The sequence below is a fragment of the Rhodnius prolixus genome, unplaced genomic scaffold (genome assembly GCF_049639745.1).
Source record: "Rhodnius prolixus isolate KJV_2025 unplaced genomic scaffold, Rpr scaffold_2, whole genome shotgun sequence".
NCBI classification, from domain to species: domain Eukaryota; kingdom Metazoa; phylum Arthropoda; class Insecta; order Hemiptera; family Reduviidae; genus Rhodnius; species Rhodnius prolixus.
This window is the reverse complement of record NW_027411592.1, coordinates 22,032,836-22,060,526: the sequence shown is the minus strand read 5'-3', so window position 1 is coordinate 22,060,526 and position 27,691 is coordinate 22,032,836. Positions and strand designations below refer to the sequence as shown.

At 33.6% G+C, this 27,691-nt stretch overlaps 1 protein-coding gene across 1 annotated transcript in view; it reads left to right on the top strand.

Annotated features, from left to right (window-relative positions):
* The first annotated feature begins 3,905 nt into the window (after positions 1-3,905).
* The window catches only part of Cht7 (chitinase 7), a 104,918-nt gene continuing 81,132 nt past the window's right edge, over positions 3,906-27,691 (top strand). Inside the window, exon 1 of the mRNA XM_074118524.1 lies at positions 3,906-4,045. Within this exon, the coding sequence (XP_073974625.1) occupies positions 4,043-4,045 (3 nt within the window). The 5' untranslated portion in view covers positions 3,906-4,042. The remainder of the gene's footprint in view (positions 4,046-27,691) is intronic.

Here is a 27,691-nt window from a genome sequence, read left to right as displayed (position 1 = left end):
AATTTTTTACAGATTCTTATTAGCTTACGCACTTAACCTAATTATACTGTTATAAACTTTTATAACTTCCTGATTGATTTTATGTGTGTCATCTAATATATGTACCTTATCATTTTTGGCTAATAAGTATTTTCGAAACGTCATCTTTTGAAATAAAATAAAAATATCACGGAGGTTAGTCATTCGCTATTCGTCAGCTAATTGCAATGCTCTTTTAATCAAAGCGTGTTCTATGAAAATGGTGTGGAGAAGATTATGAAACGCTAGAGGCTGAATCAATTAATTGTGTCAAAATACAAATCGCTACCCTGCGGGCTGTTGAAGTTCGTTAAACCACTTTCTGAACTCTAATAAGTAATAAACCCTGGTTGTAAGGTGTGCATTGACATCTTGGCAACACCAGAGGAGGTGTTGGGAAATTAATACCTTTAACAATGACAAATAATAGCTTAAATATCTCTTTTTTTTTATTCAATAGCTATGAGTTTCATTCTTTAGTTCTTTAGAGGGATTCGAAACAAAAATTCTGGTGCTGTGAGTTTTAAATTTAATGTTTCGTCAAGAATCGCCAAATTTCATAATCGCAACATATTCTGGCTTCCTTTCAGTTGGATGATGATCGAATTTCTAACGTTCGTGACTCACATGAGTTATCACAAATCATTTATGAATTTAAAAAGTATTTTGCGAGAAAAATTCTTAAGGTAGTAAGTATATGCAGTCATCTCATGCAGGAGTGACTCCTAACACTAAATTTATCACAAACTGAGCTGGAACCCTCTCTCGACTTAGCTGAGAATGTTATTACCTAATGTAAGGCGTTTAAAACAAGTTTTCAGTAAAAATTGGCCACGATTTCAACAATTATTGATAGGTAGTCCAGATGAATACAAAACGCTGCTCATTATGGAGGTACATTGAAGAAGAAAGAACAATAAAATAAACTAAAAAACGATTTAATAAAAATAAACAGTCCTATTAAAGTAAGACTTCAAAACTGCTCGAGCTCGATAAATATTTGGTATTGTCCTGTTCTCATGTCCTCAACACCAAAGAAATGGACTTCACGCTTGAAAAGACTTGTACGTTATTGGTTCAACTCATCTACAGTCTAGATCCACAAGTATTAGAATGAGATTAGAAGGTCGAAATAAAATGGAACTAGGTATACGCTGCATGGCGGTTGACTTCTAATAGGCTCTGTGGTTATTTAGGACATCTGTTGCATATTTGTGGTGTTCGCGAAGGTGCTGTACGTGATGTTAATAGTTATTTATTTATTTTTGGTATTTCAATGCTTAGGTGTCATACATTCTATTTCTACCAAGTTCTGTTAACATGGCGTCCTTTACTGTCGATGACCAATATACAGAGCATTAGCTCTAGTTTTCTTTGTTGCGGGAAATATTTAAAGTGAAAACTTTAAATATTGTAATAGTTCCGACTAAATAATTTAGAACATTCCATTTTTTAATTGCCTGAATTAATTACTCCAGATCCACAAAATAATTAGTAGGAACAATCTATTAGCATCTAAAACATAAATTAGTGATAGTGTTCATATCCGATAATTTAGTTCCTGTTTTTATATTCGTATACGTTTTTTATTTATATTATTAGATTTATATTTTTACAGCAAAGATGTGAATCGCAGAGCAGAAAATGACCATAAAGATTGAAATGCTCTGTAGGCATTCGTAAACATCAGTTAAAAGAAAAACTGTTAATATTAGTTGAAAATGTCTACTCTGATAAAGAATATTATCGTCTAAAAAAAATAAGAACCTATATAATTATTGTTTTGTAATTTCAAGGCGCTTCAACATCTGAAGTAACATCTTCAGGGCACTGCCGACTTCCGGAAAAGAAAAGGAAACTCCTCTTAGAAGAGAGCTGGGTCCTTATCCGGGATCTCTGCTCGGGAATTCAGCACGCTAACCACTCAGCTAATACCTTCGCTAGTATTTTTTATTAGAATAATGTTTTTGAAGTGTGAAACTTTAGTAACATAATGTCCCGAATAATGTTTTAATTGATAATACCATTTCCATGATTGCGTTAGTGATCTGGTCAAAGTTGGTAGATTAATGCAAAATCCACTGTCCATTATCTATGGCGATTATTGACTTAAAGTTGACGTCCTTGGAAACTGTTATGTTCTCCTCTTCTCCTCGCTGTCTCTCACTCACACAGGGAATGTAGGTACTCATACACATAGACAGACTACTATATTTTGTATAATACATTTATGTGTGTGTTTAGGATATGTTTGGTGTGCATTTTATGACCTCACGTGATTTGTGCGTGATTATATAGCTAAAAGCAAAATAGCTTGTTTTAGAAAGGAGTGGGGGATTAATCATTTATTTATGCTTTAAAGAACTCCTACATTGCTCTAAATAAGGACGTTGACACAAACGCCCTCTGCTTTAGTTTTTCGTCGGTTAAATACAAAATTGAAATAACTCCTACGTTTGTATTACCTGTTATACCTAATGACGTTTTTTTCTTTCTTATTTCTAAGTTCACATGAAATTTACTCTCGACCAATAAATAACAAGATGGATTTCCTCTTTTTAAAGAAAATTTAATCCATTTTTAAATCATTTAAACCATTAGAGCTATTTCTTTTTAAGAAAAAAGTTACATAAACCTAATAGATATTACCCATGTTGAGTGAATGCTTGATAGAAATCGATTTGGGTAGTCTTCTAGCTTCTTTCTTTAAGTATCTTTTGGAAATGAAGTCTTCCTTTTGGAGAGGGAGTTCTGAAAACTATACACCTCCCACTGGAAGTTGATATTCCTATAAATTCAACAATTAATCGAAGATAAGGGTTTTAGAGTCGCATATCTTCTGTAGATGACTAATGTACTCAATCCTTGGATAAGTGGGATATTGGCTGTGGTATTGACAGATTGATTAATGACATTACCAAAGAAAGTCCTTTACTTTTTAAATACATAGAAGTATTTGTAAAGTCCAATTAAGGGTTTAAGGAGTTTTATTATTATTTTAAATTAATTGCTTACTTTGGCAATTCAAATATGATTAATTAAAACCATTTAACCCAATCAATTTACTGCTTGCATTTTCTAATCTTCGTCCAAGGGTTAGTCTCTAATAAACACCGATTCAATCACAACTGGGTTTTTCTCAAAAAATTTTACGATACCTCAACTAAATTCCTATTGAAAGTCAAGGTAATTTCGTAGCTTAAAAGGCCTTTGAGTTCAGGATTAGTGCATTCTTATATTCTCCCCTGTTAGAAGCTGTTAGATCACTGATAAAATAGAGGGAAACACTTTGCAAAAATAAGTAAAAAATACTGCTTTCTCTGTCAAAATTTTTCATTTAAGTTTTTGTGTCCTTCAAATTTATTTTTCCAACTTTCTCATGCAAGAAACGAAAGCAAGAATCCCACTAGAGCATCAAGACCATGAAGATCTATTTAATTTTTTTTTCTTAACAATGGTGGAATATCATTGTTTGGCAATAACAATAACATTTATTTAGGACGTCCTTCTTCAATCATATTTCTTTTTGGCATAATAAGTAACAAACCTCCTTTGTTCTTCTCCAATAATGTTACGAAATACTATTTCATGCTCCAATGATATGCCTTTCTTCTGTTTCCTTTCCTCCACCAGAGACCAATCAATCTTAACCTCTATTTACCCTCCACTTCCTCGCAATATCTATTTCTTTAATTGTTTATTTCCAAAGTAGGAGTGCTAGAAATACGACTTTTGATTGTTATTAAAAGTAAAAATAAAAACTCCAGTTTGGCAGGCTGCAAAAATCTAGTTCAACGTTAATACTTCTTTTTTTTTTGGCTGTCATACTGTTGAAGAGGGGAAACAAAATGAGCAAGTGAGAGTGTAATATTGAAAGAAAGAGGAACAGAGGCCGTTAGTAGTTCTTGAAGAGAAGTTGTGGTGGGAGATCGAGGTCCACAGTTCTGGACTTGCACTCCTACTTCAGTATTGTCTCGTTAGTGATACAAGTTCCTTCTGGCTAACTTTTTTTTCAGGCGCAGTTATGGTATGTAATTTTTTATTGGTAAATTTATACTTAGTGCAGAAAGTACATAATTTTAATTGACTCAGTTGAAAGTGGACCATATGTTAGGCAGTCTGTTGGCTGCAAGAGATTTCCTTCCTTCAAAATTGTATAATTTTGTCCAGGAAATTTATTTGAAAATTTGTGTCCAATCTTAAGATGAAGTACTTATTTAAGAAAATAATTAAAATGTTACGAATTGTTCTAATTTTTGTTGAATCAAGATGATGACACTCTTGCGTTAAGTAAAAAAGAAAATATTCATAAAAAATTATAATAATAAAAAACAAAAATTGTAAAGAATAATTGGGTGAGAGCGCGCGATCTGGGGGCCGGCCAGAGGTGTTATGCAAGCCACAGGTAACACAAGAAAAACCTGGGGGCCGGTTGGTGCTGAGCCGATCGTGTAGTAAACCGCAGCCTAGTTTTGATTGTAACTGGGAATAAGCAGTGTAAAGCCCTGTTATCGCCTAGCTTGCAGATCTCTGCCCGCTGTTAAGCTAAACCATTTAGCTGTTGTGCGAATTATATTTGAACAGGGGGCTAAGGCAAGCAGGTGTCCTGACCTACATCCTTCAGTTACGTACTTTCTACTGTGCACATTCGTTATCGACTTTTACTACACAGCTCCAATTATTTATTAATAGTTTTTCTTTATCGTCGTATTTATTTATAGTTATTTTTTTTTAAATAATCAATTGTAATAGATTCCATTCTATCCTACTGTTCAAGTCTCTTACGTTACCACAAGCAAAACCTCTAGCCCAGCAATTTAATAACTGATTCAGTTACTTTTTAAAAAAAAACGGTCATGAGACAATCTCTCCAATTTCTCTTACTGTAAACTGACAGTAAGTGGCAATAACATTGTCATATATTTTCTCTTTCGCTTCAGAGAAAATATTTTAATTATTTATTCAATTTCGGGTTTTCTCCAGAAATATCCTTTTTTTTTTAAAAAAAATTCCTTGTAAACGAGGATTTCACGAATTTGGTCCGTCATTGTATGTATACATCGTAAATTGAAAAAAGTAAAATCATAGAATGTTTTCATATTTTGTTAAGTTGCCAACAACGGGCAGCATAATAAAGTTTTGGATTTCAGAATCGAATTTAACCAAAAATACCACTAAATTGAATCGATTTTTCAGTTTTTTAAAAAGGTTTTCTTGAAACTGATCCTAAGTTTTATTTGTGCAAAAAACTAAACCAAAAATTGAATACATTATGTAGTTCCCTAACTTATAGGTGAAACATATTACCAGAAACACTTTGATTAAGGGCGCTTCTAAAATAGGGGGTGTGGTAAGGCTTTCTCTTAAGTTCCATTTCCGTACATTTCACTACTTTGTCACCTGCTTTATAATAATATAAAGAACCAAATGTAGGTACTAAATTTCTAAATTTTGGAGAAAACTGATGATCTAAATGCGCCACTTTACAGAATCGATTTTTATGCATTTGGAGAGTTTTTCGATTAATCGAAACATCTTACCATGATTAGAAATATTCAAAATAGAAATATTTCAAACATTTTTATTAGAAAATTTGATCGAGAGTACTTCTGGGAGAAGAGGTTGGTAGATTCACTACAAAGTGACAGTTTTGGATTAATGTACAGTTCTACCTCTGGTGTCTTGATAAGGATGGAAATTCTGAATTAGAAAGAAACTTTCTAAAGCGGAAGTACCACTTTTACTCGAGGGATTTTTCTTATAGTTTTCCTAGAAAAGGCTCTCCAAGGATTTCCTTTAATATTCTTATAGACATTGCATACCGGATCTCTGAATTCATAATGAGTTATATGTAGGTTACCATCAGAGTAATATAAGTTTTACAAACTGTAATGTTGGTAAGAAGTAAATATGATTCAAATTTTCAGAATTTAAAGAAAATCCGTAAGATTGTGGACACAGATTTTTCTTTTTCACTCTTTTATGAACCCTAAATTTTCATATAATCGGACAAATACATGATCTTAAAATGGTAGTTTAAAATGCAAACTTATGTCAATGTGTTTTTTAGTATCGCTGCATAATCATTTTTACTGAGATAGTATTACAAATAAAAGTGATAGGCATACACGTGCACCAAGTTATTAAAATCTGGCGTGGCTTACAGCTTCCACTCGCTTCAATCTTATTCAATATTCATGGATTCTCTTTAAACATGGCTTTAATGTAGGTTAAATATAACAGGAAGGTACATTGGAGGGAAGTGCCCCAGCTCCCGTCGTAAAATCTATGTTCTTGAAAAATAAGAATAGATAGAACTGGGCTTTAGAGATGACAATCACATTCGTATTTTTATATCGTATTTAATTTTCACTGAAAATGGTGCGAATCACTGAAGTGTGGCGATTCATTGGGAAAATCGAAGTCCCCCAGAAACCAAGTGATGTGAAATTTTCTGGGATAAAAGCTTAAAAAAAGAAGCCTTTTGAATGAGCACTTAAGTCAACTAAGTTTAAACAAATCAACTGAAATTATTTGGAAAATATCGTGGTTAACTTAATAAATACTTACTGATATTCGCACTTAGTAACGCTGGTTACTTCCAACAATCTAATTAAATTAATTTGGCTAGAAATTATGACTTGCCATTATTATATGGCCTACATTAACCGAAATGGCATCTTAAAGAAAAGTACTCACTTCCAGGAGTTCCTTGAGTTTCTTTTGGGAAATCTTTACAAATAATTGTTATACTACGAGCTAATTTCGGCAAAGAAGCTAACTTTGGACTACTACCTAATTTTTTCGTCCTGTTTTTGCCTAAATCCTGCAAAGACCAAATCTCAACTTACTGTGATTTCCACATGAGCTAATTTACAAAAACAAAACACATTCCATCTCAGGCGCCACAAACAAAGTAATTCTGCCAATAAGAAAATCTGCACTGAAGTGATATTTATGAAGGATAGAAGGAAGTGAATTCTCGTATATTTCCTGATGACAGTATTGTGACGCTGTTAGACTAGAAATACCTAAACGGAAAACATTCAGTGTACGAACAAATCCCGGACGGAAATATAGAGAATTCTTTTTAAATAAAAGGGAAATAAAAAGCAAATATTAATAAACAGCTCACAGAAATCTACAGTCCTCATTAGAACAGTGGTTCAAGAGATGGGCTATTAAACTTAATGAAAGCAAGTCTCAAAATATCACCTTCACTCTTCGTCGCATTACTCTTCCTCCAGTTATCTATAACCTAACACCTCTACCAGTAGTAAACGTTGCCCGCTACCTTGGGCTTTACTTAGACCGAAGGCTTTCTTGGAACCCCCACACTAGACTTAAAAGAACAGAACTGAACAGACGCTATCGTCTACTTAAAAGACTCTTAGACGACAGAACAAAACTCTCTCTGGACAACAAAAGACTAATTTATACTTCTATTTTGAAACCCATCTGGGCCTATGGAATGGAGCTGTCGGGTTCAACCAAACGCTCCAATCTCCAAAGGATTCAATCTCTACAATCTAAAATACTTCGAACTATTGTACACGCTCCATTTTATGTTTCCAACCTGACTATACACACTGACCTTAACATTCCTTTTGTCACACAAGTTGCTAAAACAAGATACAGAAAACTCCACTTCAACCTGCAATCTCATATAAATCCTCTAGCTAAAAATCTTTCTTCAAGAACTCTTCCTGATAACCCGACAAGACGCCTTAAGAGACAGTGGCCTCGTGATCTCTCCATTGAAGAGAGTGACTAACCATCTAATATTTTGGAGTATTACCACTGGGTAAGTTCTCCACTCGTTACTTATCATTTGTTACTCGGTTATCACTGTTACTTATAGCGCTAACGCGCTGATTGTAGCATAAATAAACGCAAAACAAAAAAAAATTAATAAAATACACCTAAATAAAATTAAAATATTACAAATTAAATTAAAATTCTTCCTTACTATTTGTTTTTAAATTAAAACGTTTTCTCTTTATAATTTTTTGAACAAAAATGTAATAATTTTTGTGGTATTTGCACTAAAAATGTCAATTATTATTGTTATTTGCTACCTCCCCTAACACTTCTACTTTAATCTCTTCCTTGTAGCTGGCAGAGACGACGGTTTTTAAATAATGCACATTGAATTCGTCAACATACTCAACGAATTTCAAATTTTTCGGTTTTCTTTTTAGATCGTCAAAGTTGTAAGCGAAAATAGAGAGATAATTTGTTTGGTTTCTATGATTTAGTTTCACCTATCGATGATTTTCTCGATGGCTCAGGTCCGTTAGAAGGATTCAAAACGTGCTTGATGTCTAAATTGTTCTAAATTCGTTTTAATACTTGCTTTATCAACAATTTTTTTTTTTTTGAAATATTCACATTGCTACAAGTTGCCAGGTCTTGGTACGGAAGTAGTTTTTTGGTTCCTGTTGTAGGTTTGGACTTCTTCATGTACAATACGCTTATCGCATGTGCAGCACTGCAAAATTACCTGCATGTCGAGCTTGAATAAGTTGCGGCTGCAAATTCCTGCTAAAAATCTTGTAAAAGTTGTCTTACAAAATTAAATTCTTTTACGTCAATCTGTAAGACTACTGTGTAAGTTTGTATTGTATAATGAATATTATAAATTCTAAAAGTACATAGAACTCTCTCTTTTGAATTAAGAAAAGCGAGAAATCAGTGGTTTTTCGTATGGCAATTAATTTGACAACTTTGGATACGAATGCAGGTGCTTTATTTTAAAGCATTATAAGAGCCAAATAATATTTGGAAAATATTCGAGATGGTAAAGCCACAATTTTTCTCCAATAATTCATTGAATATGATGACTTAAATTCCGAAAAATTCTGTCGACGCCCAAAAGGAATTTTGTTATCACTTATTACTGACAGATCCCTCAATGGTTACCAAATACAATATAGATTTCGAGACCTCTTCATCAATTCGTGATACTTTGTTTACAAAATCAAATTCATTAAAAAAAATGACTTATTCGGACTGAGCGACCTGAAAACTATTATTTTCTGCGCCAACCCAAATTCGAATCTTGAAAACTTGGTATCACAATAGATTCTCTTACCAGCAAAAGATGGTACCCAGTAAAATGATCACAGTTCCTACTTATATCATGGGAGAAAGTGGAAACGATAACTGTTTCATGACAATGAAAATTAATTAGTCCCCTACTCACCGGGGGTTTAAGATTCCGCCCCACTTCTTCCTAGCCATCCCCTCCAGTGTGCGTTTAATTTCACTTTTTTCAAAAAATAATGTAAAAGTTTTATTTATTATACTATAGGGTTTTTGTTTGAAGTGAAACTTCCATTAAAGCTGCTGCAGTCCTCTTCAATAGTTTCAATTATTAAATTTTAAAGAGCTGCAATCTCAATGGGGTTGCACTGGGAAAGGCGGGAACAGTAATCTAAATTCCTATTGATATCTAATTATTTCTTAGATTAGTGAATTGTAACAGAGAGGGAAGGTTATAAGAAAAAACGTAGAACATGTGGCTCATGTGGAGCATTACATTATGTAAAGAGCAAATGGATACTATTGTTACTAAGCCTTTCACTTCTAAAGTAAGAGCTTTTTAACTCGAACACCGGTCAGGTTTCGACACCACGTCTGCCTATATGTAAAAAAAAACAAACAAACAAAAACTTATGCTCCAATAAAGATGCGTACAAACACAGATAACGGAATTTCTCTTAAAAAATGCATAAAATTAATTCATTAGTATAATTAATTAAAAGAATATATTCTTTAAATGGTGTACCATGGTAGTTCTGCTCTACAGATCAGGTATTAAGTCTTTTGTATCCATTTCTAGCTTTTTAGTTTCTCTTATTTCTGCGAGAAGAAGGTTCGTAAAAGCGTCAATATTTTCGTAGTTGTCTAAAATTTATTTTTATTTTTTTTAAGATGCACGAAATTTGGATAAAATTATAAAAGATTTGGATAAATAGGAAGTCCAAAGGTGTTTTGTTTTTTTGTGAAACAAAATATCTGTAAACGTTGTTTTTGTGGTAACCGCTTTGATACCCGGATTTTGATCAAATCAAAAGTGTATCAACCAGAGTGCTCTTTTGTCGAGATAGAAGCCTTTGAGGCAAAACAATGAGTGAATACTTACAACTTTTTGTTTTGTTCAAAGGCTTCTTCTTTAAGATTGCCTGCATCTGATCAAATCCTATCAATTTTTCACCGTCTCTGTTCATGCAATGTTCTCTCTAAAGATCAGATCAGGCCAGATCACCTTCTGGTTGGCCTAGATTCCAGTCAAGGTCTTAATATCTTCTTCTTCTTCTTCTTCTTCATCTAAAGGGGCCACCGTAAACATCTCTTTGGTCAGATTTCTTTTAACTTACTTAGCAGATGGCAATCCCATATGAGAGCTCGCTTTTTGATCCGAACAATCAGATATTCTGATCCACTTCCAGACCCTCTAAAATTGCTGAATATCTGTTTCTCAATCGAGAGTCTTTTGCTGATCTCTTCCTTTATTTTAGCGCTCTTCATTTCCTGGAGTTTTAAGGAACCAGGTCTCACATCCGTTTAGCACTACACTTTCCACTGATGAATCTATTTATTTCTTTCTGTCCTTGTAAATCACCACTCGCTGAATACAAAAGTTTTATATTATATTTTACTTTATTAAGTTTTGACAAAATTAAGGCGCATTTTTATACTTAACATTTACACTTTTAAAATAATCTCCTCGTCCTTGATTATTTAACTTGAATTGTAAGTTAATAAAAATGCATTTGCATACTTAAGAGCGAAGTTAATGACTGGTCCGACGCCATCCAAAAATTGGCTAAAATTTTAAAACAGCATTCAGATCAATAATCTATCAAAAAAGGACATAAAGCAAACTAAAAACTTTGCCAGGATTTGAAATTTTGTAGAGCTTTATTTATTTTAAGGAAGTAAGTAATGGATTCGATGCACTCTGTTCGACATCAGTTTTTCTTCTTCCTCTTTTTAGAATGTTGATGTGAGTGACTCAATTGACGAAACTCTACCTTTTTGCTGCGCAGTTCCTTTTCTTGAAAGTTGCAGATTATGAAGATCTATTCGAGACTCCATATTCATATCTAGGATAGAAAACTTGCTATGTTTGAAAATAGATCACTATTTTTCCGATATCAAGAATTTGAAATGTGCAAACAAATACTTGGCGCGGAAGTAAATGTCAGTGCAGAAGAGATCAGTTATGCTAATTGTGTTCAGTCTCGTATTTTTAGCTGTAATTTGTTATTTCTCGCAAACATAATGTACTTTTTTTAGAATATGAAGAGAATTTATATTAAAATATGGGTAAATTATATTACGTATCACATATATTAAAAGAGCAAAAAATATATTACTTTTTGTAACAATCTGTTTGGAGGTTGTGTATTAGTATAATCAGAAATTTGTAAACTAAGAAAAACAAATGAAGAAAACACAAGTATTATTATTTGAATGTTTAGAGACAAATATCTTTTTCGACTTAAAACTGTAAATTGGAGACAGTGCTTGCATGAATTATCAAAGTTCAAGTGTACAATGTTTACAACTTCATTGCTAAATCTGTGAGATTTCGTAGACTTTTGTTGGCCTATAGTATTCTTAGTATTTAAAAAGACAATTATTTTTTATATTCTAGAATGTCTACAAAATTTACGTTTCTTCTTCTTACTGGAAGTCATTATTTTTCGTCATTTTCTAATAATTTTCAGCAATATAAATAAAAATATGGGTTTATACTTAATCTAATTCTTAACATCAATTAATATTATTTTATATTAATATTACTTTTCAACATCGTGCTTTATGAGATGACTCCGACCGGGAATATAGTAAGAGACAAAATCCGGCCAATAAATTATGGTGGACATGGCTATCGCTAGTTTAAGACCTAATCCATTCTCAAGAACTTTGTGACCAAGCTGCAGCTGATGATAATCAAGTCTTTTTACCATCTCCTAGAGGTAACCAGGCGACTCAAGAGTTTGCTAACAGTCATGAATAGCCTTGGATATCATCACAGGAAAGATATTCTCTGACAGCAATAGCTCATGAATAGTTGCAAGGGGTACAGCTTTTTCCATCAAATAGTCCGTCCCTCTACTCTATCCACGAACTATTTGTATTACTTTAACAATAAAATTATTATTATTAATTTTTTAAAACATGAATAATATATTTATATTCAAAAATATAAATAAATCAAAATTTTAAGTAAAAATTGAAAGCTGCGAGTAAGGGGATAAGCCACAAGTTCCCTTTCTTGGATGTCAGGATTTCGCATCGTGTGCGTGGGCGATGTTGTTGATTGCCTTATGAGTGCATTAATCCCAAATAGTTGTAACTTATCTCTGCAATCGGAACGTTGCTTCTATACTGTTCTTTTACTTCTCGAGTTCAAGTGGTATTCCTTTTTTTTGAAATTCTTCCTATATACCTGCAACATTATTGTCTTAAAACCAAAACTTCAACACATCAAAGACTATCTCATTTATTTTAAAATATTTTGTCGGGACAATTGACATTAGAAGGTCTAAAAGGGGGGCCTCACTTTAGTTTCCGACATCAAATCAAACAAAGGAAACACAGAACCATAAGCTTTCACTAAAATTGTCCTTAAAACTCAACGCCAATCTGGTAAAACTTAGTAGTTAGTTTTATAAATATGTAGCTAGAATAGGTTGAAGTTAAGACCAAAATTGTGTTACAAATTGTATGTTGCGTGGACCGAGTTAAATAGCCACACCCTCTTGAATGGCGCAATGGTCTTCCCTCTCTCCTTGTCTTCTTTAAACTATTTCTCTCTCTTTCGCCCTAAAGTTTATTGTCCACTCCCTCCAATTATTTTATAGGATAAAGAATTATCTTTAGTTGACCAGTTCTTTTGACGGAAGTTTAACGGGACCTTTCCTCTTTTTTTTTTAAAGATGTCGCTAACTCTTTCTACTGTTTATTTTGCTCATTAATATTGCGAAAAGTTTAAAATAAAAATATGAACAGTTTATTTCGATTCTAGAGAGTAAGTAAAATGGTTTCAAACAATAATTGAAACTAAAAACATGGCAAACGAAAAATAAATTATCTGTAGTCAAATAAAAAAAAATATATTTTTCTGCAACCATGTTCTCATTACTCAATTAAAATCAGCTGTGTAATGCCCAACTTCCCACACTAGTGGGGAAAAATTCCCATTAGTGTCACTTTCCTCACTAGTGAGTGGAAAAACTTTATTGTGCTTCCTTGATATAAGAATTTTGTTATTAACATAAATATTTTCGGTAAAACTCTAATAAGCTTATTTAACGTAACTAAATAATTAAAAAAACGAATATTAAACGATAAAATAAAAATTGAAAGGAATATAGAAATAAAAATAATAGTTCAATAAATAATTAGATATTTTTAATTATAACAGTTAAAAAGGTTATAGTGTTACCTTATAGAAATTTAAAATGGATTCTAGTGATTCCTGTTTAGAAAACACTCCTCCATCAATAAAAGAAACAGCAGAAAATGTAATAAGTAATGTAAATACGTAAGTAATGTAAATAATTGTAATATAACAATAAATGTTTATAATAAATAAATTACTTTTTGTAGACTGTAAAAATGAAATTTTTAATTTTTTTAGTTAATAAATCTAATGGTTGCAGAAAAAATATAATATTTAACTCGAGTGTAAAGTATTTTCCTCACACTCGGCAATTTGCACTTGCACTCGCCTCGCTTCGCTCGCTCGTGCGTGCAAACCCTGCCTCGCGTGAGGAAAAGTACTACTTTCCGCACTTGTTAAATAAATAACTATTTTCCAGCCATAATTAGCCTCTAAGCGAGCGAAATTAACATTTTATTTGATACATTTGAGTTTTCTATCAGATATTATCTTGCAATAAGATTAGGCGATCTCCAAATTAAGGAGTAAGAGATATAAAATGTTCTTGGAGCACGTCTTCCACACCCACGGTAATGCGCCAGTTTTGAACAGGAATGTTTTGTGATACAAACTTTTGGAAGCTGATTTATTCCTTATTTATCATCTTAAATACATCATAATTTGGAGTAGTCCATTAAACATTTATATAAAACTAATGATGCGCATAAATTATTTATACAAAAAACAAAAATAATTCAGATTTTTATTAAAAAATATGAATATTGCCAATTTTCCCACTATAAGTAGCTAAAACTTTAAATAAAATGTAATTTTCAGTTTGATTTAAAATCCCTTTTTTGGTTTTTTATTCTTGAAAAAAATAAAATCTAAAATAGAAGAAACTAGTCTAACAAAATAGCAGATGATACAAAATAACAGTGCACAACCTAAGGAATCCAGCAAGACCGTTATAAAGATAAAAGCGTCCAAAATTGGATTGTGCTACAACCATTTTACAATGTTCAGGTAATTGTAACATAAGCTCTAAGCTCCAAAATTTAGTTAGTATTTTATCTGTCACTTGTCAAAATATGATAGGCTCTTTATTTGACTGAAGAAGTTGTTAAAAACATCACTCTGAGTAGAAAAGCACGTAATAAAGATTTAAGAAGATATTTGTGATTCAAATGTTACAAAGATATTAAACTTTTACAATTTTGAAAAAAAGGAGATGATAAAAACATTAACGCCTATCTAATAAGATCATAAAAGTAATAAAAATAAATAAATAACTAATTATTGAGTAACTATTCTTTTTTTAATTTCAAAAAACAAACGAAAATTATAAGAAACGTATTAATCAGCGTCTCTCCAAGAATCAGAGAAAGATGTAAAGAAGTCGGATATCCTTCTATCAACTGGGGTCAAATTAGAAAGATGGTGGAATTTGTGATTTCCGGGTTTGTTAGTCACGTTTAAGTTTCAATATTTAGAGAGACGATAGGAGGAGAAGGGAGAGCGTGTACGCATGTTGTCTCCATAGTGTCTCTATTCACTTGGTTACTCTGCCTTTCTAGAGCTCTGCACATATCATACTAATAATAATAATAATTAATAAAATAGTAATAATGATAATAAAGTAATCATAATATAAATAACGGTAATAATAACAAACGACTTTTCGATATACTAGTTTCTATTACAAGAAAAGCAATCTCATACATTCTGTGCAACAATGTAACTTTATGTTACTAAATAAGAATAGAGCCTCTTATATCGTGAAAGTACAATACACAGCAGTATGTGAAGCTTTGCCTGACAATCTATTTATAAAAAATATCACATGTTTACGATATTATTTTGACATCACCTCTCACCAGGCTATTTAAGCCTATTCAAACAAAACAGGAGGTGCTCTAATTAGTGGGTGCCACTATGGTCTCTCTGGGTCATAGTGGCACGGATAGGCTGGCCAACCCTCGTAGAATCTATCTAAATTCCAAAAACACATCAACCTCCACTTTGGTAGGCAGACTTCAGTAGGCACTGGAAAAGAGATTCCTGCTGATAATTTAAGATGAGCCAAATTTTATCGAAGGATTTTATTAGAAACTTAGAAGTGAAGGAAACTAGAGTGATCTGGTGTTAAGGTGATAAGGATTTGATTGATTGTACAAGACGGGCGGTTCCACCAAAAACAAAGGGGAAGGAACGCAGGCAATCCTAATGCGGTGATAAGGACAAGTGTTAAGTGATAAGGTGTTAAAGACTCATCTGCAATAAAGTTTAGAAACATCTACAGTGAAAAGAGGATCAAAATAGAATTCTTGTTTTATGCTACAGAAATGACGCAAAAAGAAAATTGCTTTCTGTAAATGAAAGTTAAGAGAGAGAAAAAAATGCTCTTTTTGGGCAAATTGTGAGTTTATTGAATTAAAATTTATTATATTTTCTAAGTAAAAGTTTTCATTAGTCCGAATTCCAAGAGGTAGCTTTCTCCTGATTGCGTGTAAAGTTAATAATGTGTATAGAATTATAGTTAAGGTGTAATGAACTTCGTTAATTTACCATGTAATAAAAGGAGGTAATAATTTTCTATTCATAAAAAATTGCGATAACAAAGCAGCATCCTTGAAAACTGAAGTTTGTATGGTCATTTGTGTTCATTTTATTTTTTTTTTCTGTAGTTATGTTTAAAAAGATAAGAACCTGATTCCCAAAATTGTTTTGGTCTTAAGACACACATTCTGTCCACTTATTTTTATTTTAAAAAAAAATATTTTCTATATCTATCAGTGGGGGGTGTTATGAAATTGGAAATAATTTTCTCTCCCCCATTGTTTACCGGTTATGATGAAAATTTTAGCTCATGGTCAATTACAAATAACTATTTACTTAATTTTACTAGTCAAAGATTTCATAATTGATGAACGCTACAACTAATAAATTAAAAATTAAGTGTACGAGATGTTTGCCTTGTAATGGTGTGTAGCAAAATATACCGCATGAAGGAATAAGGAGAAGGTGGATGTGTCAGGAATACCATTGATTGGACAGAAAGAGCCCTAGAAATAGTGGCATCTTTATTCTTATAAATAATTCGTTAAGAGTAATTTGGAGATCAATCTAGAACTGATGCAGTACAGGGAAAAATTGACTTCAACGGCGTATTCTCCAAGGATGCAAGGCTTACCAGTGTCTGCTTTTTTTTCATTATTGTAATTGATTCCTTTTATCTGAAATTACTTTGTAATATTTTAGCTTATTCACTTCAATTTTTGACGTTGACATTTAAAATTTACCTGCAAGTTATCATAATTAAAGCATTATTATACTAAGATTTAATAATCTAAACGAAAATCAAAACGAAGTTCCTAACTAGAGCAATAACTGTTCTCGAGATAGCAGCACTATGCAGGGCAACTACTTGGGTGATTTGATGTCTTTCAAAATGAACAATTAGAACAATTATTGATTTTTCCTTATAAAGTATCCTGCAATCCGTGATAAACTGTTGTTTTTTTTGTGTAATTTTCCTCTATATTCACTATTAGTGCTTTGAGGTACTGTGAATCGACAGAGTTGGTGCTTTGATTTGCGGTATTTATCATTTACAGTTTACTGCGAATAATGGATAAAAAAGATATAAAGTAAAATAACAATTTAAGAAACCATTCTGCATTCGCTTGCAGTATAGAATAAAATTATTTCTTCCTTATATTTTTGCAATCTTGAATTAATTCAAGATGGGATTAATTAAGAAGATTTTTTATTTGGTATATAGTGCATCAGTACGCGGTAATTTCTATTGATTTTTATATCATTTAATATCATATGAATATCTCGCTTAGCATAAATTATCGTTTTCTAATCTAAGATAAACTGACACAAATTTGTCTAAGATGGTTGCCACAATAAGAATCTGATTCTTTCTATAAGTTTATTAACATAAGAGGGTCGTTTGAAAAGTCCGTGCAAAAATAAAAACTACTTAATTTTTTGGGGTAAACCTTTTTTATTTTTCAACATAGTCTCCTTTTAGGCTTATACACTTCGTCCAACGCTGCTCTAGTTTGTTGATCCTTTCCGAATAATAGGATTTGTCCAAGTCTGAAAAATAGCCATTCGTTTCTGCAATCACCTCCTCGTTTGAATAAAATCTTTTTCCCGCCAGCCATTTCTTCATATTGGGGAAGAAATAGTAGTCCGAGGGAGCCAAGTCTGGAGAATAGGGGGGATCTGAAACGAGTTGGAACCCTATTTCCATTAATTTTGTGACCACAACTGCTGAGGTGTGAGCTGGTGCGTTGTCGTGATGGAAAAGGACTTTTTTGTGGGCCAATCGTGGGCGTTTTTCTTGCAGCTCGGTTTTCAAACGGTCCAATAACGATGAATAATATGCACCTGTAATAGTTTTACCCTTTTCCAGATAGTCGATGAGTGCGAATCCCAAAAGACAGTCGCCATAATCTTTCCGGCCGAAGGAACGGTCTTCGCCTTTTTTGGCGCAGATTCCCCCTTGGTAACCCATTGTTTAGATTGTTCTTTGGTCTCAGGAGTGTAGTGATGTATCCATGTTTCATTCACAGTGACGAAACGACGCTTAAAGTCCTGCGGATTCTTCTGGAACAGCTGCAAACCGTCCTAGCAACACTTCACACGATTTCGTTTTTGGTCAAGCGTGAGCAATCGCGGCACCCATCTTGCGGATAGCTTTGTCATGGTCCAAATGTTGTTGCAAAATATTATGTACCCGTTCATTCCAGATGCCCACAGCACTAGCAATCTCACGCACCTTCACTCTTCTGTCATCCATCACCATATCATGGATTTTATCAATGATTTCTGGAGTAGTAACCTCAACAGGGCGTCCAGAACGTTCAGCGTCACTTGTGCCCATATGGCCACTCCGAAAATTTTGAAACCACTTATAAACTGTTCTAATCGAAGGTGCAGAGTCACCATAATGTTTATCAAGCTTCTCTTTAGTATCCTGAGGCGTTTTGCCTTTCATAAAGTAGTGTTTAATCAACACACGAAATTCTTTTTCGTCCATTTTTTGAAAATCACTCGACTTCCTCGATTCAAACGAATGCCAAACACAAAGAAATAGACCGATCTGGCTGAAACTTGGTGTGTGTTCTTCCAAGAGATGCTACTAACTAAACATAACCTCGATACGCGCCAGTGGTGCTATCTCTCTGACTTTGCACGGACTTTTCAAACGACCCTCGTACATATAAAAGAAGGTTTCGGCAAAATCTCTGATTACGTTATTCGGGAATAAATTCTGTTGTTAGTATCAAAGTGAAGAGTTGCATTAACAGCAGCAACTTCGCTTTTACTGACACTACGTTAAGTTCAAGAGTCAAGGATAGATACTCAGTGACGAAGTAAACATATGGCTTATTCCTTTGTAGTCCTCTTTTCCATTAATAAATATAGAAGAACTAGCAAATAAATCTTCAGGACATTAGATTTTGGTTCGCTTTTACTGTTTACCTAAATTATTTTATTTCTGGCAAATATTCTACCAGTCATGGAATCTCTGCAACGTTCATGAAGAATATCGTCTCAATTAGTTATTTTTAAACTTAACGGACTTACCATAAACATACTAAAAAATGTTATTCCCGTAATCAGAAAGTTAGAGTAAAAAATTTATTTTAAAACCTTTTATTGGACGCAAAAAAAATTACAGCCATTCTTGCGCTTATGAGTTTGAAATCAAAACTGGTCTCCCAGCAGAAATGAAGTAATAGTTTATGGCTGTAAGAATGTCCAAACAAGTGTTATTATAGAGGAGGACGCTTCTCATTAAAAGACCGGAAATCGGATCTAGAAACCTCTTTAATCCTTCAGTTTTTCTTCGATCGTACCTCCTTCAATATTTTTGTACTTCAAATGATATTGTGTCAAACTGTTGATATAATATTGGTAGTATTTTTGGAAACGAAAATGTTGTCATGATAAATGATTAACTAAAACATTATTCATACAAGGTCATTAATACGCTCTTTTATATCAATTTGAGTACATATACTTAGATATAATTGAAACGGTGCGTACAGATGTAAGCCCCGCCTACATTCATATTTGCCGTTGTTAGTTATGTAATATTCTGGAGATTACGTCATTAAATTTAATACTTCACTCGTAGTTTAGTTTGATTATATATTTCGCATAAATTCTAGCTATATACCGTATATAAAGCTAGCTAGTAATGCGTAAGTTTACTGCTATCGTCTGGCCTCGTTAAGTGAAAAGGAGAAAGGTTTTCCATCCATTTCCCATTTGGTTTCCCAAGTTCCTTCCAATTTCTTCTCACTAAATATTATTTTCTTTAAATATTGTCCAAAAGAACCCAGATATTCAAATTGATACTAATTTAAATTGAAACTATATTGCTACTTAGCAGCTCATTATATATTTCTTAAACATCTTTAGATTGTTGGTACTCCTCAATTGTTTATCCTTCGTGAGCTAACTCTCACTGCATTGCTGCCTACTCAAGGCGTCAGGATAGCCACGTTGTTGGTCTAGTTTTTGTTTTTTTTCATTTAAATGGTAAAAGATAAAAAAAACGACATTTACAAATAGATTTGAGGCAAATTAAAGATGTTAACTAATGAATTTTAATTATAATCCCTGGTGGAACGACAACATATACAAAGCTACATGGAGCAATTTAAATGAAAGTGATAACTCGTTTTATAACATGGCTGGATGTCCGATTTTAGAATTATCAGTAAATATTTTGGTGAACAGGTTTTTTTCGGAACAACAGGCGGTTTAGTTTTTGAACGTTGGGACTAGCAGACATTATTTCGTTTAAGTGTATTAAACTCAGAAAATTTTTAATTTGAGAATTTAATTATATATTTAAATGATAAAGAACGTTTTAATTAATTTGTTGATTTAGTATTTTACAATAATCTGGCTGATTATTTCAATTTTTTATTTATGTCAAATAAATATTTATTTAATCAGAGTCACTTCTATCAGACGGAATTTTATCCATGTTTTGTGCCTAAACAATTTTTTGCCAATTTTTTTTCTGAAATTTAAATAAAGCAAATTTATCTGACCAAATAATTGAGCTGTTTCTACTTGACTTTATCTTAAATTTATTAAACTAACTCATTTGATGCCAGGCTACATTTATAGTTTTATAGCAAACAAACAAATAAATATAAATTATAAATAATGATTAAATATTTTAATTAGATTGGATTTTAAACTCTTAAATCTCTTTTTGCGCAAAAATTTTGTCCAATTTTAATATTTCATCTGGTTTCAAAAGTATTAAAGTTGTAAACAAGCATAAAATTGCCTAATAATAGTGTGTTAAGAGCGCATATTTCCAGTTGATATGTATTGTTACAGTGATAGTGAATTTAACAAGAGTAGCAGACCATTGTTAAGAGTATCAATACACAATGGCTGTAACACTCTTCACCAATAAGAGAAAGCGTGTGATAGTGCTGAAGAAAGTGCGTATTCCAGGGGATAGCGCCTCCTCCTTCTCACCAAGAACTTTGTCTGCTTAATTAACGGAAAAAAGGGAAATTCGCGATACGATAAAAAAAAAAATCAGTAAAAATAACTTTTTCAGAATAATCTATATAATGTGTAAGAAACTAATTTCAGCAGGAGAAATTAGAAATTACAGGAAAAATGGTCAGAAAAGAAGTTTTTCTTTTTGTTATTTAAGCTGCGAACTAGAATTTAGATTAATTAGAAATTCATTGCATTGTAACTGAAAAAGTTGACAATCTTTTCTTCTAGTTAGTTGATAGCCGTTTAACCATTTTGGAACGTACGTTCCACAATTTTTCTTACAACTGTTCTAATTAATTATTTCTTCTATCCATAAAATTCTACTACTCTTGACTTCCTATATCTTGGACTTAACTTTGGCAAGCGATCCGCGTACTAGACTCAAACGACTTGAATTTAAGCAGAGATACCAAATAATCAAGAGAATACTTGACAAACGATCAAAACTGACTCTTGCAAACAAGAAAAGACTGTACTTAGCTCTTTAACATAAAGTATTTGTACCTCTCCTGAACTTACTGACTTAAACTATACGGAACAGCAAAGCGTTCGAACCTAAACAGGATCCAAACCCTCCATACAAAAATCCTTCGAACTACCACTCATGCACCTTTTTATATCAGCAATCTAACCTGCGAATCCTATTTGTTTCTGACCTTGCCCAGATCAAACTCCACTCCAAAAGCTCACCATATCATAATCTTTTAATCCGCTCCAGTCAAACCCTTCTCGTAGGCTGCGAAGACGTTGGCTTGGTGACCACCATATCGAACAATAAACAGGGCATCCTTCGAATTCATTTCATTCGGTTACTTCTATTAACCGACTTACAAAAGTCATCCATGAATATACCTTCATTTAAGCCCCTTCAAGTGATTTTGTTTAATCGAATATTATTTACATCTCTCATAACTGATTTCTCAAAGCGTCACTTCATGATTCGGCCAGCTTTATCTTAAAGAAATAATAATCACTTTATACAAATGATCAAATTTAAGAGCATCAAAAGACAAATTCAATCCAATATTCTTTATCTCTAAAAAAATCTTGGAAATATGTACAACCTTGGAAATATGTTTTTTAAGAGAGAACACGGAGGAGTTTATCACCTATCCAATCTTTTCAGGTATAACAGTTTCAGTTTAATTTTTAAAATTTTACAAATTCCGTATTTGATTCTTATAAATTAACACAGTATCATTTTTACTTAATAACTTGCCCCATATTTCATAGTGAGGCAAGAGTGAGGTCGCTAGGATGAAATCTTTAAAGATCACATTTACATATCTCTTTTGCCTGGACATACAGCCATTATTGTTTTAGCCGAAAAAATTAAACATAGGAGATCAGCTTCTTTATCTCTAGCATTCGTAGTAATATAAATATTTAAATAATGATAACTAAAACTGACGAGTTTCTGTTCTTTAGTTAAGTCAGTTATTGACTTAACAGTCTGATTCAATTGATTTTCTATTGAACAAGAATGATGGTATATTTGATTGTAAATCAATCATTTTTATTAATTCAAATTCTGCTTTAAAATTAAAACAACGAAGGTTATAAATATTTATGGAATTATTGTTGTTTTAGTGCTTCCTCAGGAACAGTCTTCTGCGCTGCCATAACGTTTCTTTAGCTGTTCCCATTGCTACGGAATATTGTTGTTATCATCGTGATTCTATGTTTAATTTTTAAAACGAGAGAAATCTAAAACTCACAAACAGTTCAATTCATAGAGAAACTTTCTCTTTATCCTTCCCGAAACAGACTGTAGACTTGTTGATTTATGCCCAAAATGGATTTTTTTTTTATTATTATTATTAAAATGTGGTCTGATATTCATAGCGCCAGAGTGCTATGGATAGGCGACAACTTGGCGGATGTAAATTAAAAATATGTGGGGAAACATAAAGTTAAAAAAAAAAAAGTGTAAAAGAAATCAAGTGCCGTTAGTTGCCGAAATTTCACTGCCAGATCGCGCTCATACTAACTGCCGCGGCAATGAAAGTGGTTGGTGCCTCAGTATCTCTGCAACATTCTGAAGTTGCTGTGCTCAACCAAGCGCCTGACTATTTCTCCCTCACTTCTCTGTTTTCCCAGTTCAAACAACTTTCATATGCAAATTAAATTCATCATCATTATTGGAATTCTTTAATATATATATATATATATATTTAGAGTGAGAGAGAAGTCGAAGAAGAAGGAGGTGGTAGAATTGTTATTATTAGGCCACCTTAGGCGTGGTGGGAAATGACCTTCAGATCTGATCTATGACGCAATATCTGTCCGTGGAAGCTTTACCAAACTAACATACTGACAGTTGAGACTTATTGTCAGTTACTAATCACAAAGGCACACCATAATCAGCAAATTTGTTGTGTTTGTATTTATCTAACTATAACAAAACAAAACAAAAATTTATACTTTAAAAAATATTTAGTTCAGAAGAAAGAGAAGATATGGGAATTGGGAATTTGAGAGGAGAAGTGTTTGATAGTTGAGGGTGGGTATGATCGATGAGGATAAAGAATCCCCTCCGTCACACATGTAGCATTTTTCTTCCTTTGTGTCCTAACTACTTTCTCCTTGCTTGTACAAATTTTTAACCAACTTATCTACTCTCTACATCTTGCATTTTCTATTCGTCTGATAAATAACAATCGTAGCAGTTATTTTATTATAACATCAGCTATTATGTCCAGTTTTATGAGGTTCAATGACGGTATAATCAAGTCAAACTAGTATCAATTCTGACATTAGAACACCGAAAAGAACTGGAATGGTAGGTACTACGAATAGCATGCTCGTTCCTTGCGCAAGTTATGGAGGAACCTGAGGAGTTTCTCTTAAATGCCATTATTTATTCTAAAGAGAATCCAAAATGAAGAGGAAGAAAAAATTGTTTTAATCTTTATCGAAGAAATATTATAGTGAAATAATAAGATACAAGGAGTGTCCAGAGTGGAATGGGAGTTCACGGAATCCTCCAATTTTTCCTGTGTGGAGTATTTAATTATAATTGCTTCAGAGAATTTTTATTATTACTATATATTATTAAACAACCATAATTATTCTTGATGAATTATTATTCATCAGTGAGAAGGGAAAAGCTCCTCTGGGCCCACAATCCAGTCCGGAGATGAACCCTTCTTAACATTCATAACTGCCTAAATAAATCGTGTAACACCTTAAGCGAAAACAAACTAAACTTCTTCATCATTCACCTATTCCAACCAAAGATCATGAACCAGTCTCATCACATCCCAAACAATTCGTCATAAAATGGATAACTGTTTCTTCTTATCTCACAATTCAGTAGATCATTTCTAAATAAAGGAAAGCGCATGAACTCCGTACTGTAGGGGTGTCTCCAGATCGCAATGGACACAGTGTGGGAACCAACCAAGTGCCTGAAAGATCCGTGCGAGGTGCATAGCACCCCAATAACACCCCTAGACGGATACAAATCAACATTCTGGCCTATTGAAAACCCACAGAGCTTATCCAAAGAATGAATGCTGAGTGGCCAGCCACGCCCGACACAAAAGTGTCAACCAATACGCTAACAATCGCTAGTTTGGGACCGACTGATGGTGGGGAGTAAGACTCCCGATTTAGCCAGCTTGTCCATGTTTTTTTTTAACCCAAAATTCTCATTTGACCTGGTGCCCAACTAAAAGAACCTACTTCTCCTGGAGCATTGTAACCCTGGTTATCATACCACTATATATTCGAGGTTTGCTGATTTAGAATAACGATGTACATCAGAAGCACTACTTTACTATTAAAATTTTCCAACGAAGCAAAACTATTTGGAGCAACTAGTGATTCGCAGTCAGTTCCATGCGCCTAATCGCTAAAATTAATTTTGTAAAATTTAAATGAGTAATAATTTTTCTTTGTTAATTTTTTTCTATAAATTGTTAGCAATTCTGTTCCACTTAGAAACTTGACCAAAATATCAATTTGTACTAACCTCTTACTGGTTGCAATGACACCGCTAGTGCTGATGTAGGAAGTGAGCTCTATCTCGTGACTTAAATATTAACTACTCAGCCTTCTAGCCCTGATATTGCCTAGGTAGTAGCAACCTAGTTGCATGTTAATATTTTCTACGCATTTCTATTATTTACTTTGCTTGTTGTCCCTAAACAAGGTGAAATACTTTGCTTTAAATGTTAGTTTCTATTTGTGCGCTTACAGAATAATTTGTTTTTTCCAATTCCTTTATTCACTGCGACACTTTCTAGATCTTTTTTTTGAGAGTATTTTTTGATTGTGGAAGGAAAGGCCTTCAATATCATAATTCCTAGACTTATTTTATGGTACAGTGTATAAGATCTTTGCTAGTATCCTGTCTGAAAGAATAAATATAAGTGCTGAAAAGGTTTTGGGTGAATACCAGTGCGGATTCCGTAAAGGAAGGTCAACTACTGACCACATTTTCACTATGAGATCGATTTTAGAAAAGTTCTATGAGAATAATCTAGACCTCCACCAGCTGTATTTGGATTTTGCCATGGCATATGATACTGTATCCCGTGTGGGACTTGTGAGCTGCCTCAAAGTATTGGGTGTCCCATTTAAAATTATAAGACTGATTAGAATGACCTTAAGTCACACAGTTGCTAAGGTGATGGTGCAAGGGGAGCTGTCATGTTCCTTCCCTATAAGCCAGGGCCTAAGGCAGGGTGACCCAATGTCGCCTGTGCTGTTTAATTTAGTACTGGAAATGGCCGTACGTAACAACAGCACCACGAGTACAAGTGGATCTATCTATAATAGAACGGTCCAATATCTGGCATATGCGGATGACGTGGCTATCATCGCAAGGTCTGCTGGAGCTCTAAAGGATGCATTCGCCGAATTGGAAAGTGGTGCTGCACCGTTTGGTCTAAAGGTAAATGAGCTCAAGACGAAGTACTTAGTAACCACAAGAAGGGCAAGAAGGTATGGCAACCTGCAGGCTTCACAGCACAGTTTTGAGGGGGTGAAAAGTTTTAAGTATTTAGGAGCTACGCTAACGTCCAAAAATGAAATAAGAGAAGACATTATAAATAGAATTGCTGCAGCAAACAGATGTCTTTGGGCGTTGAGCGCAACCCTCCGAAATAGAAATGTGTCCCGAAAGGCCAAGATAGTGATATACAAGACCATCATAAAACCTGTGCTCCTTTATGGCTCAGAAACATGGACTCTTACGGCAGCTGATGAACGTGCTCTCCGATGCTGGGAAAGGAAAGTATTAAGAATAATTTATGGCCCAGTAGTGGAGAATGGCACGTACAGAAGTAGAAAAAATGCAGAGTTGATGGCGTTGTACGAGGAGGCAGATGTGGTCAAAGGTATAAAGATCGGAAGACTACGTTGGCTGGGACACCTACACCGGATGGAGGAAGGAAGAGCTCCGCGAAAGGCCTATGAGGGTCATCCCGGTGGGCGTAGACCTAGAGGGAGGCCGAGATTGAAATGGCTGGAGAAAGTGGAGGAGGACTTGGATAAGCTACGCGTCAGACAGTGGCGAAGGAAAGCAATGGATAGATCCGACTGGGATAAAGTGTTGAGTGAGGCCAAGGCCCTACAAGGGCTGTAGCGCCGAAGAGTGAGTGAGTGAGTGAGTGATTTTATGACCATCCAGTTATTTGTATTTTATTTCAAACTTTTTCTTTTAAGTTTGCAATCCTCTATAGTAAGCAAGAAAACTTCATATAGTTGGAGCACTCCAGACTAGTTAGTTTAAATTCGTAGATAAATATCTGGATAGGGACTCCTAAAAAAACATAAAAACGAGTTTTTCTCCTTCAAGTTGCCGAACTCTCATCCAACTCAGGCAACTACTTAAAAGTTAAGTACACTTTCTTTTTCTTTCCAAAATAGAGCATCCGTTGGCGGGCGCATTCGATGCATGTGTTTACTCAGTTGCAGTGGCCCATCAAAAGGCTTTCGGTCCTCCAAATAGCCTCTAATGGTTGAAGTAATGACACAGTAATCTAATACTATAAGGATTAAGATAAGGCTAATAATGCAATTTTTCGTCTGCCTCTGGCGCGAAGATTTCACCCATCATTGCTACGATTATTTGGGTCTCCTAACTTGTGACTACACAGAGGCCAGCAAGGCGCCTCTCCAAGAAAAAATTATGCATTTATTTCTTAAATCAACCCACTCACAGAGCTGTGTACTACTATTCAAAGCATACACAAACTGCTGTGAATAAACTAGCAATGAGAGAAGTATGAAACAGATTTGTTGGTGACCTGCAACAAATACAAAAAAAAAAAATTGTAATAAAAGCAATAAGAGTAGGAGAATGCATTAGAAAGGCACTGCTGCTGTTGATCAGAACCACGAGGTATAAATATCAAAGAACAACTTATAATTCCCTAAAACTAGCTGCCCCAATGTCAGGTCAAACGGGTCACAGGGAGTGGCCTAACTTTAAAAAAATAAATCTCAGTAATTTTTACGACATTTATTCAAGAAAAATAAATACTGGTGCTATTGAAAATTTTACAATATTAACAAATTTTACTCCTTTCAGATTAAACTATTTCAAGTTTTATTTATTTTTGTAAAGAGGAAAGTTTTATCTTTCGAAAATCGCCGCTAATATGCAAAAGGCTGAAAGGCAGTATCTCATACAATTTAGGCAGACAGTAACTTAAAAAGAAGGCGTAATATTCACTTATGATTCTGTTTTTAGTATTCAATGTT